We start from the raw sequence: 18,058 nt of genomic DNA on the forward strand, positions 1-18,058 counted from the left end.
TCTCTTCTGTTTTACTTTCAGGTTAAGGCATCCATTTTTGTTAGGGATGGAAACTACACCATATAAACCTCAAGATGGTAAGGGAGTTCTCCAGCTATTCCTGGCATCCTTTAATATACTCTGAGACCAAGAGAGTCAATAAATGTCTGTTGAATGGAATAGAATTTTCATAAATCTTCCTTTAAAATACCTAGTTTTTAACATTATCACCTTGAGTGACGGAGTACATGTGTGGTCTACAAAGGCAGACAGTTTTTACTTTCTGGCCTTGGAGAGGAAAGGTTTGGGGGACCCTAATTTGGAGGGGTGAGCCCTGCCCTGGCATAAGGTAGCTGCTCAGCACATCTTGTTTCCTTCCCTCTCTCCCATCTCTTGCATCATCTTTCCCCGGTTTTTCCCTGCCTGGGCATTTGGTGCATTGGCTTCCATCACAACATCAGCCACAGAGGCCAGAGCCAGCCTAAAATAGAGATGTGTTCAAAATGGAAATGTGTAGCAGTTCTGTGTTTTATGTATTTTTCCTGCCTTTAAATAAAAACTCACTGAGGACCATGTGTGCTTCTGGTTACCACAGGTGTGAGTAGCTTTCACTACATTCTAATAAATAATCATGTTTAAACCGAGTATTAGTGGAACATTTTTCTGACAGTTTTTAAACTGGTTATTTATTTTTCTTGGAGAAATACAACCCAAAATGGCGTGGTAATGAACTGCCGCTGTTGTTACGGGACTTGTTCACATTACGGTGAGGAAGATTTATGTTCCCGGGTACCTTTAAGTTGCAAAAGATTTAAGAATAATGCTGTCCTCTAAAGAGCAGAGAGACAGTGTTAATAAGCCCAAAAGGTCTGGGTTGCTGTGGTTGTGCATGTGGTCATAATTTATTAAATATTTTTTTCCAATTCTACCATTTAGACGTAATTGTTGTGCGGGAGAGTGCAGGGAGCATCAGGGAACACAAGCAGTGACCCATATCGAATTTGCATCTGGTGTTTGTAAGGCAGACCCTGGCTTTGTTAAGGTGTATGTGCTCACGTGGTGATCGCTCAGGAGCCACCCCTGGCCTGCAGGGCTGTGGGGTCAGGTCCAAGCTTATGCTGCAGCTGGGGTGACACGTGGATCAGACTGCAAACCCATGCACTTATATGCACTTAGCAGGGTGGACCCCCTTCCAGTGTGAAGGGGCTCTGCCTGGAGCTGCTCCATGCTGTGTGACTCCTATTGAATCCTCTGGCCTTCAGCTCCACCCAGCAACCATGGGAGGTCTGATGTGATAGCGTCTTCCGCCCTCCCCCCAAACCCAGCAAGTCTCCTGGGATTTCAGTTCTTCTCCCTTCTCTTTCCACACTCTGGCTTTACCTAGATCTCAGCCTTAAGGGCTCAGCTTCCTGGGGCTTTGTCAAGGGTGGGCATTTGCCTTCGAAAGAATTAAGGCACTGGTTGCTGAAAGAAGTCCTAAGTTTTTCACATATCAACTCGAGTTCAGCTAGTTGCTGAACTCAGGTGTGAGCTGGGTCCAGCAGAGGCCACCTTTTGGGAGCTAATGGTCTAGAATTTGGTGAGACGCGCAGCTATCTTGGGGCACCGGGTGATCATGGCAAGTGGAGAGAGCCCAGGGCTCAGCAGTTGGACAGAGCTGGATTTGAAACCCTGCTGTGCTTTCTCCTGTGTGACCTCAAACAAGTTAGCTGACCTCTTTGAGCTGCAACTGTCAAGGGTAGCGGCCGTCTGCATGCTTGCAATGCAAAGGCACTGTGACCATCAAGAGGAATAATCAGCGTAAAGTACAGAGCACAGTGCGCAGCTGGCTGTCGATGTTCAATAGACACGTGCTGCTTCCCAGAGTAAGTTGGATATGGGCTTGAGCCGCTGTTTTCTTGAACCACCGCCCTTAGAAAATGACAGCACTGGCACCTCCCTAGGCCCTGGCCCTTCTGCTGTCTGTGGGGTCCATTTTGGATCTGTGGCACAAAATGTCCTTACATTGCCCGTGCTCATTTTTCAGGTCACTGTATCTTTTCCCTTCATGACTCTTCATAGACTCTTCCATTTTCTTTCCCTCTTCCTGCTCATTCTCCATCCTCTTCACCTTCTACCCTTACCTGGACCGGGCTGACCAGGTATGCCATAGATTCAGGTTTGATGAGTGAGCACAGGGGAGGGGAGACCATGAGGGCACAGAAGCCCTGCTGGGACATGGGGGCGGGAAGGGCAGAGGCCCTGAGGAGAAGCCTGGTCTCCATCAAAGCCACACATGTTTAGGGAGCTCTGTCCCTGAGACAAGGTGGCAGGTGCAGCAGTGAACCTAGACTTAATGTTGTAGTTGGGGTCTGAAATAGCTTTTCTGGAGGTTCTGTATTTATCCAGAGCATAGATGGTCTAAGGACCTCACATATACCAGCTAGTTTGTGGGCAGTTTTCATCAAATGGAACACCCTGGGATTTCAGAAACCTTCCTCACAAAGAAGGTAGATTGAGTGTGGCATTGCCTGGCTCCCTCCTTTGGTGCTTGGTCTGGCACTGGACACTGTTAAGTTGCAAGTAGGCCATATCATGGCATCTGAGGAGTCTCCATCTCTAAGTGACAGGGGCCAGGAGGATTGAGCTAGAAATTTCATCTGGCCCAATCTATTTTGGGAGCCCCTGTGAGCTGAAGAATTCACCTTTAATGGCTTAGACCCTGGCAGCTCTCCCCCAAGCAAACATGTCTGTTTGTGTTATCACTTTATTATGAAGGCATCACCTCCTTCCTGCTGAGTCTGTGCCCACTGATAGCAGGAGTGGGGGTCCCATCGGGAGCTCATGGAGACGTTCCCAGCCAGGACGCCCGCAGACGGTCAGACGGACTGCAGTGGCAGCCGACAGATAATGAGAAATCCATCACACACGCGCGGGCTTGCTTGCAGCTCTGGATCACATGCATTAAGCTGTGAGTAATGTGATTACTTAAGTGGCATTTTATTTACACTTTCACACAGAGCAGTGGCTGCTGCTTTTCCAAAGCAGCCATACCCAGATTTCATTTCTTAAAAATCTCCTCAGAGTCAGGATGGCAGTATCACAAGTATGCTAATCCAGAGGATGCTAGCAGTCTGATTTTAAGACTCCGTTACCGGCTCAGAGCACAGGACACACAGAGATCAATTAAAAAATACAGTTATCATTTTTGGTGTGTGCCACGTGCCAGGCATTTGGCATATATGTCTGAAATAACCCTTCCAGCCTTCCCTGTGGAGTAAGCACCTTTGCCCTCATTTTACAGGTGAGGAAACCAGTTCGCAAAGGTTGAATTGCTTGCCCAGAGTCTCTTAGGCAGCGGCAGTGGAGACAGAGAAGTTACCAGTGAAGAAACTGCCATAGGCTTTTATGCTTTTGTATGCTTCCAATTGGGAAGCAGAGCCATTGATTTCAGCCCCAAGCTGGGTTAAGAGCTGAATTTTGTGAAAAGAGAGATGTGAGAAAGGAGCTATGAGGCTTTGATGGGCAACACCAAAATAACCCATGTGGTATTGTTCCCAAATAATTCCAGCAGGCAGCCCTGATGTGGTGCCTCCAATTCTAGCTGGGATTTGTGTGTCCTGCTGGTACATCAGATGAGGTATCTGAGCCTTGGATGCCTTATTAAATCGAGCCACAATTTGGGTTAGTTGCCGGAGCTGTCATCGCCTTGTGGGTGAATGTGTGATTTCTGCTGTGAGCCCTGGGCCCCTCTGCATGTTTCTGCCAGGGGCCATAGGCCGTGCATTGGTGAGGGAGCTGAGGGTCACCCCCTGCTAATCCCAAGTCTTTCATTCTCTGTTGGGGTAGACCAAATGCCAAGACAAAGGAATAATGTCAACCTTACGTGCCAGCCTACAAACAGGCTAATTATAAGGGTTTGTGGTTACATTCAGCTGCCTGGCAATGCTCCTTGTCATTGTCCTTGGTCATGGCCCAAGGAGCTCTTGACTGTTACTTCCTGTGTCTGGGACATGGGTATACTGCTCAGCCTAAGCTGTTGGTCTACATGGACCTTAGGCTGCGGACTTCAGTGCTGTATGAATTCGTGTCCAAATGATCATACCTCCATGCACTAGAGTTTCCCCACCTGTCATGTTAGAGTGATGCTGTCCTCATATTCCCTGTCCCACAGGACTGTGAATGAATGAATGAGTAAACAGATCCTCTAGTAGACAACATACAAATACATGATGTAATTCATGTCAGATCTTTTTAATTGAAAAACAATACAGTAGAAGCAGTACCATATTCCCCCAACCACTGATAACCATTTTGGTTTTTCCATAGTCCTTTTCTGTTTTTTGTTTGTTTGATTTTTTCCTGCTTACTCTGGGTGGTGGACATGACTTAAGGATATTGAGATCCAGGATCCCTGGGTGGTGCAGCGGTTTGGGGCCTGCCTTTGGCCCAGGGCGTGTTCCTGGAGACCCGGGATCGAATCCCACATCGGGCTCCCGGTGCATGGAGCCTGCTTCTCCCTCTGCCTGTGTCTCTGCCTCTCTCTCTCTCTCTCTCTCTCTCTGTGACTATCATAAGTAAATAAAAATTAAAAAAAAATTTATTAAAAAAAAAAGGATATTGAGATCCCTAGAAAAGGTGCCCTGCAGCAGACTGAATGAGAAGGTGATTATAATGAACAGGACCCAGCACCACCCCAGTGTCACCACCTTGTCCTGGCACAGGTGTGTTGGTGCCATGGTTGCCCCTTCTTCCTTCCCAGGCCTCTGAGGAGCAGGGCTCTGGGTCCCGAGACGACATGGTTATGGAGTGGATGAAGTAACTGCCCTTGCTTCTTTGGCCCTCTTGACTGGTTCTTGGTCTTTTTTGTATTCTTCCCCAGTCCTCATATGTGATTTCTACCAGGAGTCGCACCCCCCCCACCCTGCCATGAGAAGGTAACTGAGCCAAATAATTTGATCTTGGATTTTTTCTTTCCCTCTAGAGATTCTATCTCAGTACCTCTGGGCATCAAGTGGAAAAAAAAAATCCAGCTGGACTCTTTCTTTAAGGCTCCTAAGTCATTTCATAGAAGATTTTAAAGACCTAGGACATAGGTACTCTTTGTGTTCATATTAGGTCCTTCCATTTGTAAGTAAAAATAAAAATAAAAGCAAAAGCAGCTTATTGCTTTGCTCCATCTTGGATTCCTCTAGTGCATTATAGTCCCTGCTACTCTGTGAAAATTGCTCCTACTTTATTTATATAGAGCTTTCAGGCATAGTTGATTATTTGACATATTTAGAATCACAGACTTTTGTGGCTGGAAGGAACTTGCATTATTATCAACATTCCTATCCGCCCCCACCCCCCACCAATAGTAAATGAAAAAAGAGTGTAAAAATTAAGGTATTACGATGGTTTCCACCAGCTAAGTTCCTCCACAAGAAATAAATGCATCTGTTGAATGTGTGTTTTGTTACCGTTTAAATGATCTCACTTGATAATTTTACTCTGGAGCATTCTGCTTTTAAAAGATAGGTACTGGAGAACTCTGCTGGGTCACCCCTCTCCCTTGCCCTGTCCCCTGCAAACTAGAGTGGGACCTCTGAAAGGTGAGTGAGTGCCTTCCTTAACTCTCACCACAGACAGTGGGTTGGGAGGGGGGCCTAGTTCCCAGAGCATAGTCACGGGGCATGGCCCCTATTCTTGGGGAGCTCACCTCTGAAGGGAAAGATGTTTAACTCCGAGGGAAGACAGAGAAGCTGGCGGTAGGCCCTGCAGGATGGAGAGGGGGCAGACACGCAGACAGCCGCTTTCCGTGGGGTCCCTCCCTAATGACTCTGTCATGTCCTTAGCAGGCGGATGGCGACTCTTGGCTGATGAGGTTGAAATGCCAGGGTGTGAGCTGGCTCTCATTCTGGGGGTGGCAGGCGCGGGTCAGCATGGCTTCTCCAGCCATAGTGTCATTGCTCTGCCTTCCAGCTAGAATGGACAGGTGGTATGGGTGCCAGTGGCCAGCCACGGTAGCTGCATAGCTCCCGAGCCCCGAGGAGGGACAGATTGAGCAGTGTGGTGATGAGGGCTTTGGGAGATCCTCAGCAAAGCTGGCTGACACCTCTGGTTGTCTTGTCTCTGTGGCTGCTCGTGGGTTCAGGCTTCATTGCCTTTTTCTTGAGCTGGTGGCTATTACAACAAAGACTTGTGCTCATGCTCATTGCTCGCCGCCCCTGCTGGTTCCTCTGCCTGCAGTGCCCTTATGCATCCCATTGCATGTTCTTTGCCTAGAATGCTGCTCACCTGTCCAGTTCCAGCTCAAGTCCCACTTTCTCAGTAGAGTCTTTTCTGGTTTCTGGGAATAATGAGTGGCTTCCTCTTCTGTGTTACTGTAGCTTTTGTAATAATAATAACTATTATTGAAATCACCACATTACCAGGTACTACTCTGCTTCATCTGCTTGTGTTTCTGCCTCTCTCTCTTCTAGTCAGATGGTGAGCTTCCTGAGGGTTAAGGGCTGGGTGTATGTCATATCTGCTTCCTAGCCCATGGGCAGATGTGCAGCAAACGTTGCATAAGTAATGACTGTGAACATGTAGAATGGACTTCTTCACCAGTGTCCTTGGGTGCACTTGGGCTCCCTTTAATTTGTCCCACACACAGTGAACCCAGCATGCTTTAGAAAATACCGATTTGTTGGGGTCCACCTCTAAGTGAGCCCTCTAATGGCTCCTCGGTGCTTTAAAGTCTGCCTGTCTTTTCAAACATTGAGGTCCTTGAGCCTCTGGCCCCAGCTTCTTTTGCAGCTTCAACTTCACTCTGTCTCTGTGGATGCTCCAGGCCCTAAATGAGCATGGCCACATTGTAGCAATTTCCCTGGAGAGGAACAAGACAGACATGAGTTCATGGACTTGGACATGTATTCCACAAAAGAAGGGACTGGACCCATTAGGGGCCTCAACATACATTGCTCTGGGTATGAGAACAGTTCTCTTGCGATTTCTCTGGGCTCTCCATCTTGTCATCTGACATAAGTATATCATCTCTGGGACCGAGAGGTCCAGTGAGCTGGTTTCCAAGGGCGGAGCCTGGCTGTAGTGCTTTGTGATCCTGTAAGCCTCCCGAGTCTAGCAGACATCTTTTTCATAGTGCTGGGAGTGAGAACCTGCGTTACAACCATCACAGAGTTGTGTAAGTGCTTGTTGACTAAGAAGAAAGGTAGCCTATCTTGTAATCAAGTGTTCGTTGAACCCAGCTACTGTTGGCAGTGTGAGTGCTCTGGGAGTCTTCGGTTTGAGAGGATTGTTCTGGCGAGCCCTGGTTTTAGCAATGAGTGTAATGTCAGAGGGGGCCCCCCTGCCCTTCTCCATGGAAGCCTTGTAGGTGATTATAGAGGAATACTGTGGTGTGTATCCATTTGTGGCAGGCTCGCCTACTCCGGTTACCTCTTACCATGGGGGGATGCCACTTCAGATCCTGACATTAACACCAGTGACTTGAAGTGAACAAAAGACGTTGACCAGATTTATTTCTGGGGCTTTATTGCTGGGGAGTATCTGCTGTGTAACTGTCCAGGGGCCAGAGCCTCAGGATGCAGAGGCGGGTGGGCAGAGTGGCTGCTAGGACACTTGGGGACACAGTGAAGGGAGTCTTTATTGCTACGCTTCCCAGATGTTCCCTTGAAGAGAAGAGGCTGAATGGCAGGGCTGGGAGGCAATGTAGCAGGCCTAGCTGTGCAGCTAATGAAAATTTCATGCAAAGTCTGTAGCCGTAGCTTCCCAGAGAGGTGGCTGGTGCCAAAGCCACCACCTCCTCCATGCTGTGCCTTGATGTCGCATTGGATACTTCACTTTGAACTGGGCCCCAGGGAGTGCTGGTGGCAGACAGATGTGAGTGCTGAGTCCAGAGCGCACAAAGACAGAGGACTTCTGAGGCTGCTTTGTCAGGGCTGATGGCCATGGCCATGAAATCCAGGTGGCCATCTTGGGTGGGGGTGGATCAGGGAGTGAGGATGTCCTCCCTGTTTTCGTGGATCCAGGTGCGTGACAGATGGACTTCTGGTCCCCATCTCACAAAGACTATGTGAAGCAGGTATTTATATCCTCTATTTCAGGGATGGGAAAGCTGAGGCTTCAGACACACATGGGTCATGGCAGCAGTAGAGAGGGCCTCTTGGGAGGCCTGTGGTCTATATGCTCATCTCCCATCTGTTGGTTTCTCTTGGTGGCATCTTCCCAGGGTAGCCAGCCCTGTGTCCTCTCTCCAAGGTCTCCAGCTTAGATGGACCTGCTACTCCTCCCTTCATATGGTGCCCTTGAGGTGACGTGATGTGATGGTTAGAGTGTGATCTTCAGAGTCAGGCCATAGGGGGTTCAAATCCCCCTGTGCTTCTTAGTAGCTACGTGATATTGTGTAGTAATTTCCTCTCTCTGAGATTCCATCTCCCCAGTTACATCACAGAGGTGCCTCTCTTCACAGCTATTGTGTGAGTTCAGTGGAATAAAACAAAGGGTTTTGCATAGTGCCTGGCACATTGTGGCCGTTCACACATGGTAGCTGCTATTATTACTGTATGATCAATATTAATACTACTCTTACTTTGATTTTTGGGATTTGATTTCAACTTTTTCATGTGAACTTTAATTTGCTATGAGTCCTGATTTCCAGCACAGCTGTGGTGAGCCAAGGCAGGAGGGAGGGCTACTTGTTCCTTGGGGTGACTCAGGCATGAGTAGACATGGAGCGAGGGCATCAGGCAGAGCTCCACCTGCAGGTCTTCCATACAGTGTGGTCAACCCCTCCAATACCTTTTAGTATCACCCTACTGCTCCGACATTCCCATTTCTGCCCCCTTGAAATCACTGCCTAGATAGCTAAAGGAAGAAAGAGAGAGGAGTCCATCCTAAGGCCTGGGTTCTTGCATGGGCAACTTGCAGTGTATGGAGCTGGGAATGCCTTGAGGGGTTAGCCTGAGAATGGAAGAGACAACTCTAGAAAGCTCTGGAAGCTTTTTGGTGGGCTGCACCTGGCTTGCTACCTTTGATGGGTCTGACTTATCCCTGGGTCTCCCCTCATTTCCTGTAATTGAGTTGATGTGTGACTTCCTTTAGCCAATGAGGGCTAACTAAACATTAGAATCATCTGGGTAACTTAAAAAAAATCACACTGTGGAGGCCACAGCCTAGACCAGTGAAGCAGCATCTCCTGGCTGAGGCCTCAGTATTTGGAAAGCCCTCCAGTGACCCCAATCATCAGCCAAGGATGACAACCACTGCTTTCCCCAGTCCCTGCTGTCAGTGCCTCCCATGCAGGATGGGTGGGGAGGAAGAAGCAGATGATAGTTAATAGCTCTATCTTACACTCTAAAGGGTAGCATCTGGACATTGATGGAGGTGGGCCAGCCTAGGGGTGTGGCAAGCGTGGCCTTCACAGAAAGAGGGCAGAACCTATTTAACTTGGAATTTGTGCTCCTTGGACAAGACTGGGCCTCATGCCAGCATAATTGGTACGTTCTGTGAAGTAAAGGCTCACATGCTACAAGGTGGCAATGGCCTTGGTTGGTGTGTCGGTGAGACAGTCCTCTTCCAGGTGCCTGTGTCTGTTTTCTGCATATAATGATAACACAGAAATTTTGTGTGTTCAGAGCATGCCCAATTCCCGTATCAGGATATAATTGCTCATAATTAAAACTTTAACTTAGTTATGAGTAATACTTAACAGTGGTTCAAACTCACTGGATGGATATACAAAACAGCTCTGTGGTGTAAGTATTCTCTCTTTTTTTAAAGACAGGGTCACTAAATCTTAGAGACTATAAGCCTGACCTTTAAACAGAGACATGCCTGGAATTCCACTCTTCAAATTTCACTGAATTTGTATTTTTCTCAGCCACTCTTTGTACGTGACACTAATAAAATCGCATGCATTTAAAATCTTTCATAATTATTGTTCCCAAGTACACTTTAGTCTCCCTGCATTTGGGCCTCATTGGTAAGATTCAAATGTACAAGGAGGCACATTATTGAAATTTTAAACACATTGCATTAACTCTTGAACAACATGGGTTTGACTTGTGCAAGGATTTTTTTCAATAGAAATCCTATAAATGTTTTTTCTCATCCTTAAGATTTTCTTAACATGTTTTCTCTAGCTTAACTTTATTGTAAAAACATAGTGTACAATGTATGCAACATACAAGATTTGTGTTGACCGGCTGTTTATGAATTCAGTAAGGCTTCTGGTCAACAAAACAATTAAGTTTTGGGGAGTCAGATTTTCGACTGCATTGAGGTTCGGCACCCTTTACCCCTGGTGTTATTCAGGAATTGACTGTATTTCCACAAAAGCCTCTTTCTCCCAGTGTTCCTGGGACATCTCAGTACTACAAAGCTCTGGAGGTAGACACCAAAATGTACATCTTCTATTTATTGAGTAATTGTATGTGCCCAACAATCTCCCAGATACTTGGCCACATTAGTACGCATCACTGTGACCTGTCCTCTAAGGTGGGTGAAGTGGTCTTAATTTACAGCAAGATAAGAGAAAGATCAGGGAGGCAGAGTGGATTGTACAAGGCCACACAGCCAGTGAGTGCCAGAGGCAGAATTAAAACCTCTATTTCCTTCAGAGCCTGTCCAATGTATCCTGTTGTCTCTCCCTTTGCCTCCATAGTCCCGGTTATGCAGAAGGCAGCTCCTGGTTAGCACAGACATTTCAGTAATATTGGTAATAAGGTCAGGGGTATGGATGGTTTTGAGTCTGGGGAGATAGCTCTTGTGCTTGTCAGAGTACTCATGGAGCCTCCTATACCCATTCGTATTCCCAGAACAAAAACCACGTGTAGAGCATACTTTGGGGAAGAAATCTCAGACTCTGTCTTTCTCTCTGAGAAACGAACAAGTCATTGGGTCACTTTCCCCAACCTCAGCTTCGATGGACAGACAGGGAGACCTGCAATGCCCTGAAGATGGGGGATCTCTCCATGCTGATTGTAATCTTTTCACTACCTAGAGGTGTCATGACAATCTAACTCATTTAACACTTTTTTAAGACCTAAATTCCCGTCTTCCTAGGTTTTAGACCCCTTCAAGCTATGTTGGAGGTATAAGGCAAAATAATTTCTTTGCAGAAATGTAGAAGGTCTGTTACTCATTGTCTCTGATGTCATGTTGGGATTTTACTGAATTTCACCCTTTGGACCAATGTCACAGGGAATTAATCACTTGAAATTCTCATAGTCATCATAACTGGATGTTGGTTGTTAATCGTGATTTTGCTAGCTATTCTGCTGTAGTGACACGGATCACTAGCGCACTCAGATTGCTCCCTCCTGGTGTTACTTTACCTGATAATCTCATGTTTTTCCCCATGAACCTAATGAATGATGGGACTTTTTCAAGGGTATGATGGTTGGTGACTTGATGGAAAATATCTGCATATGACCTTTCTAATGTTATGATAAAATGAAAACTTGATGCAATTATCAAAAAATGTTTACATTCCTTCCTATTGTTTGATGTGATTCTTTTATTTTTTTCTCATTTATAATGCTTTCGTACTCAGGAAGTTGAGGTAGGTTTCTGACTTTTCAACTGTATGTAGACATAGTATCCAAATAGTTGCCAAATAAAATGTAAATTTCATTCTTAATCCTAAATCTCAGTGGTAAATATTTGTTTTAGTTCAGTGAACCAGCACTGCACACATTTATTTCTCATTGGTATATCCAGGGGATGCAATTTATCAAATGCATATAAACAGTCCATTTGCTGCTTTATCTTTTCTCATTAGTTATAGTACAAGTATGATTGTCAGTTATTATCTGTGTTTTACTGGTGTGTTATTTATTGAAAGAGCAGAGCAACTGACATGGTTATTTTCTAAATCATTTTGTCTAGGGCCTGCAGGACTTTATACCAAATGTCAGACCAATTTATCAAAGAATCGCTCTATTCAGGAAGAAAGTGATTTAGAGTGTCTCTATAAACATACCCACCTGTATTTACACACTTACCAGTAACGGTTTTGGGGATTTTGCAGGAATACAAAGATGTTAAACCTGGAACAGCTTACTTGTATTTTATACAATTTGGGTAGGATTTATTGTGCACTTTTGAGTGGTGCCTTGGGGAAATATGCAGGTGAGTAACATCTTCCTTCCCTGCTCAGAAGTACCTTGGGCTCAGGTATATATAGGAGTGACATGTTCACAGGGAAATGGATTCCTGCACTCCCACTCACTGATGTACACGGTTATTGTGAGGGGGGTCTATGGAGGGGAGCCGGATGGGGCCTTGAGTCATGGCCCAAGTCAGGCCAGTTGTTTGAGCCCCTTCCTTCAGAAGGATCCCCACTGGGTTGGGGTCCTTGTCAGGGATGGGTGGGACAGGCCTGGTAGAGAGGAGACTAGCAGAACATTGCTTACCCAGAGGTAAAACCAGAAACAGCTCAGAGATGAGGTGCTTGAATGGGAAGCCAACTTCTTTCCCAGTAAACAAATGGAATGTCTGGTACCTCCCCAGTGGCTGGATCAGTAGAAATTTCTATTGCACACCAATTAAAATTGCAGTCAAATGTTGAATTATATGGTCGATACACTTATACAATGTCATCTGGAAATCTCAGTTTTCCAGTGACTTCTGTTATCTTTTAGTGATGCCCTTTCCACCTGCCAACCAGCCCTCCTTCTATTCTCCCCAGTCAAGTGGTGTGAAAATTAATGAGACTAGTTGGCAGTGAATCCTTTTGAGAATGCTTTGCTTATAATCCCTTCATGGATCTCTTTGTAAAAGGTTTTGGGTCCTGGGAAGGTGGATCTCCTCCATCCAGGATCTGCACACCAGACTTTATTCTCCCTTACCTTGCGGGGCAGCACTTTTCCCCTTTGCGTTTACCTGCCGAGGGTTCACAGATGACACCACAGTACCCGCCTGCCCTGGCTTCACCTGCCTTCCTTCTGTTGTTGTTCCTGTCGCTCACTCTTGCTTGAGACCAATGAGGCTCCCATTTATTTTCTAAGCTGGTTATCTGTATTATCTCCGGTAATCTTCAGATGATACTGGACGGTTTGAACAACTTAGCTAAAATATGTATGAAGGAGAAATGATCTGTGCCATGTGAGCTAAGTGTGTTTGATCTGTAATATCTGGAGCTGGAAGGTAGATAATGAATTATATCATCATGTTCGGAGCTGAAGGGAAGGCAGTTGAGTTTCGAAACCAGTCTCCTTTGTGTTTTGCCTCCTTAGAGTCTGCTGTGACTTTCCTTAGAGCTGACATAAGCACCCCCGGAGTAGCAAATCCCTGGGGAAATATTTGAGCTAAATTTGCATTGGCCATTTTGGGCTCTGGGACAGTGAAAGAAAGATTCAGGTGCCTCTTCAAAATGGGCTGGAACCAGAGATATTTTCCAATTGGTTATGATCATCCGTGATGAAGAGAACTAATTGCTCAAATGATAGCATGAGTATTTTTTTTCAATATTTCTTGTTAGGGAGGCTTAAAGACTTTATTGGAGATGAATTTCAGAGCAGAATAACTGTATACTCATTGTATAATAATATACAATATGTGTTCTGTTTATATGTTTTGAATAGATTTCCTTTCCCATAAATGTCTATCAAAACAGAGTATCTATAAAGTAGTTGAAAACCCAGAGTTCAGTTCCTTAGCACTAGCCACTGGGTGCTGGAGCTTTTACAGGATCCTTTTCTGTGTTAGTAGGATAGTTAGTGAAATAGTTGGAGAAATATGTCATTTTCTGTATTGGTCAGCTACAGAGGTTTAAAATAATTAGGGCTGTAATCTTGCCCCCTCACTGATGGTTTCTCTGACACCAGGACCACCACCACCTCTTTCACCCTACACACGTAATGCTATGTCACTTTTTCACTGTTATTTTTGTGCTGACTTTTCATGCTTCCTTATGGCTTTATCCTGCCTTGAGATATTTCATGATTTTAGACCTAGGTCAGCATGCTCAAGTTTGATACCGTTTACATTTCTAGGTTCTTCCGATCTCAACAGTCCCTAAAGAGTTGGGTAATTTTCATTTGTGACGAGGTATAGCGGAATGAAATCAGCCTTTCCTTCATCTGGTTAAGATTTGGAGGAAGACTGTTTCCTGCCCTGTCCAGTAGAGGCCTGCCATCATACTGTGCAGTGGAGCCCATAAAATATACATGTGTAGTAACACCGCCATCCTTCATTCCCGAGCATGTATAATGTACTCATAGGAGTTACTGAATTTAATAAATGACTGCATTTAGATATGCATCTTTCTATTTAGGTTTATGTTTTAAAAATTAAGTCTTGCTGGGGCCCTTGCAAGTCATTTTTAAAAGCCTCATCACAAGATGATAAAATTACCGGTTAAGAGGCCAGCTCAGACACCTGCCTACACCTCTCCTGGCACATTTGATGCAACCATCACATCTGGTATGCCTTTCCCCACAGTCTGAATTTCAGCAGGTCACAACTTTATTGGGCCAGAAGGCAGGACTCTTAAAGTCCTGCACTGCGCTAGTATGTGGAAGGGATTCTGGGGTCCGTGCAGCAGGAACACAGATTGTACAGTGCAGACTTGGGCTGGTGTGGGTACAGGCACAGTACTCCCCGGGGTGGGTATTGTAACTCTGAGAAAACTGGCACAACTGTCCACAGCACAGGAAGTCATGGGTCTGTTGTAGGACAACATAAATAGGATGTAGCTGTATTAATTTAGATTAAAAAATGAGATACAAGTTGGGGTGGTATCTCCCCCACCCCGGCCCTCACCTTCAGTCTTGGGGCTTGGAAAAATGACCAGCCCTGGGATTGACAGGTGTTGGCTCAGTGCCCCTGACAGTCATCCATATGTGCTTTGAGCATCCTGAGAAGTGGAATCCTGGTCTGAGCACATTGTTGGGAGGTGCAGCTCTAAAAAAGGCAGTCTCTCATCTGTGGCTTTTTCCATTTGAGCGTAGGGGCTGCCTGGCCTGGAAATCCCGCAGTTGTGGAAGGGCTCCATGGATACAGCCCTGCGTGCCAGCCAGTCAGGCCTGGTGGCTATAGCATGGCAGGCAGCACTTTGTGCCCTTGGCTGTGGCCATGCCCCTTCCCTGGGGCTCCCTGACCATCCCCCAGGCAGGTTCTGGCTCTAGCATGCTTCCTACCTGTTCCTGATCTTGGCATCGGATAGGGTCTCTCTCAGCTCTAGCCAGACAGGTGCACTGTTTTATCTGCTCGTGGCTCATTGGTTTTTGCTTAGACCATCCACTTTCCTAAAGCAGAGCAAAAAGCATCCAGGCATAGGGAATCAGTCTCCTTCCGTGCTTGGCCTTGCTGGGCCAGGGGCCGCTTGAAGGACTCACTTTGCATAATGAGCCATCTCTCAAGGTGTGCTTTCACATCTTGGCCGCAATTAGGCAGTATTATTACCTTTGCAATCAGCTTAAAATATTCTAATGCAGACACCTGCTTTTATGACAGAAAGGCTTTGTATTTAAAGCCATGATTTTCCCCAAGAAATTTGTAGAAATGGCCAGTGTAGTTGACCTGGAAAAGTGACACGGAGTCCAGAAGCATGCCTCACATGCCATCCAAGTTACATGGTCAGTTGAAATCATGAGGGAATATTCAGTTCTTGAGACTTGCTCAGACCTTTTGTTGACATCAAAGGGAATATAGCACATGAAATTAAAGTCCAAGAACTTGTCTTTGGCTCCAGTCCTTTCTGTCAGACACACATCCTAAGCTTCCAAAGACTTCCATGTATGAAAAAGAACATGTCCAAGTAGAAAATATTTCACAAGATCCCACATTGTCATCGGATGGGAGGCTGGCCTCTGTATGTGAAGAGGGCACAATTAGAAGGACGGATATTGTTTTTTTTCTCCATTGGTGAGGATGGGTTCCACCAGGATTAATTCTTCTCATGACCTTGTGACCAGCAGAATGTGTGGGTAACATGCTTGTGTCTAGGGCTGAGAGCATCTTGGCTATAGAGCTGAGAAACCAGGTGCTCAATTTTTTCTGCCTAGCATCCTGTCCTTAACTTACACTCATTTAGCACTGGCTGCTGAGTTTCAAACCACATAGTTCACAAGGTTAGGCTTGCATTAAAATTGTAGGTGGACAGAGATATGGCAAAGGGCTTGTTTTCAACTTTCCAGTGATATTTTATGGTGCTGCCCTTGGAGACTTCCTGACCAGCTGGGTGAGAAGGTCAGTCACGCCATAACATTAAAGCCAGGGCAAAGTGGGCCAATTCCTCAGAGTTAAGAATAATTTAATGCTGAATCCCCAGGATCCCGAGGAACCTGTTCATGTTTATTCATGCTCTGGAAAATGGAATCACTGCCCAAGAAGCAATATGTTGTGATTTTACTCTAAATCCAGTTTCCTAAAAATCTATTTAAGGGCTTAGGTGAACTCAACAAGGATCTAATAAAGCCAGGTAATTGAACAACACAGAGGCCGATAAAACTCATGGGAGATCATGTCGGAGATAAACTGCAGCAGGAGACAGCGTGGACAATAATTTAAACTAATTGTGCACTTTGATGTAAATGAACTTCTCAGGAAGAGAAATGGAGGCCTCATTGTAGGCAGCTCTCTGAAAACCGTCTGTGGCATGCAGAGCACCTGCCCAAAACACATACGGCAAATGATTTGGGCTCTGGCGGGGAGCAGATGAACAGAGGAGTTGCATGAGCTGTGAGGTGGTACAGGGCTGACAAACACGGCTGAAGCCTCTTCTCTTTGCAAACCGGTTGCGTGGACAGGGTGGGTGTGCTAGGGGACAGCACGGGTGGGTGAACGCTGAGCTCAGGGTGGGGTGGGGAGGACATGGGGAACAGGAAGGAAGGAAAGGTTATTAAAAGTGGAGGTTAGTGTAACCATGAATAAGTGAGTGGCCTAGACTCTGGGAATCTCAAAGTCCTGAGGCATCTAGGCTCAAAGCAGAAATTGAAACAAGCAGCATGCAAGAAATACATGGTTTTGAATTGACCAGATGGGCCAGCCTCTGTGATGTCATTGTCACACACCCAGAACAAATGGTACAAAGCTATGTGTATGCCTGCCGTTAATTCTAACAGTTGAAGGGCCAGTCTGCTTTTAACTTTGGCGAGTGTTGGGAAACTGGAACTGTACGCCTCTACATGTCTCCACCTGGAAAGAATGTTGACAGTTGAAATTATCAGCTGTTACAAACACAGAGCCTTCATCACAAGTGAGGGCAGCAAGGCATCACCTGGAGTATAATTGATAGCAAATGCACCTTGCACTTAGAAGGTGTCTCAGTTTATCTGTCAAACCAAGAAGAGCAGCGTTGTTTCCGTATTAGGCTGAAATGTTTTTACTATGCCTGGTGTTTAATCCATACAGTTTGAAAGACAAGAATTTGAAAAGTAAATTTATATTTTTGATTTCAGATGAATGTCTGTTTTGGGGAAAGATTTCTAAGCCATGTGTGCACTTTCCTTTGTGTTTTAGGAGGTGGGGAGAAAAACAGATTTTTGTGCAGTTATGTGAGAAGCTTTCTGAAATCTGACCTTTGTTTCCTATTTTTTTCCTTATATAGGATGATTATTTCAGAAACTGGAATCCCAACAAGCCCTTTGACCAAGGTAAAGGATGCATTATTCCTTGTCTTGTGTATTCTGTGGGCAATGCAGTCTCGTTTTTCCTTCCTTGCGTGCTGAGTTACTGTTTCTGAGAAGGCCCAAGCTGTCTTATTTAACTGACTTGGAGGCCTGAGATGACTATGGTGATAGAAATTATTTTGTCAGTTTGCTCATTTGTCTGAGATTGTGCAAGACAAAATCCTAAAAATGCAACGAATTGACTATAGTCATTGGATGTTTTGTTTTTGTTTTTCTTAAACACGAACCCAACAAAAGAGTAAAATGCTTGTCACCTGGTGAGTTGTCAGGTTGAACCCAGTGATTTCTTTCGTGGAACAGACTGCCTAGAAATGCTGCGCAATTGACATGAGCTATAAAAATGAAACTTTTTTTCTGGAAACAGGTTAGTCCCAGGAGGCTTTTAAGGGCACTAATATTTCATTTGCTAAATAACTTCTTCATGGTTTCTAAATAGAAGCTTGTTTCTGAGTCCGCTCACTGACCACTTGGGTGTAAGC

At 45.5% G+C, this 18,058-nt stretch overlaps 1 protein-coding gene across 2 annotated transcripts in view; it reads left to right on the forward strand.

The window, feature by feature from the left end:
* SPOCK1 (SPARC (osteonectin), cwcv and kazal like domains proteoglycan 1) overlaps positions 1 to 18,058 on the forward strand; it is a 498,184-nt gene that overhangs the window by 206,227 nt on the left and 273,899 nt on the right. The window contains exons 3-4 of one of the 2 annotated variants that reach the window (XM_041764681.1): positions 11,498 to 11,506; positions 17,498 to 17,543. In XM_041764681.1, the coding sequence (XP_041620615.1) occupies positions 11,498 to 11,506; positions 17,498 to 17,543 (55 nt within the window). The remainder of the gene's footprint in view (positions 1 to 11,497; positions 11,507 to 17,497; positions 17,544 to 18,058) is intronic. The other variant, XM_041764682.1, reaches the window with a different exon arrangement.

This window comes from Vulpes lagopus, chromosome 7 (genome assembly GCF_018345385.1).
Source record: "Vulpes lagopus strain Blue_001 chromosome 7, ASM1834538v1, whole genome shotgun sequence".
Lineage (NCBI taxonomy): Eukaryota > Metazoa > Chordata > Mammalia > Carnivora > Canidae > Vulpes > Vulpes lagopus.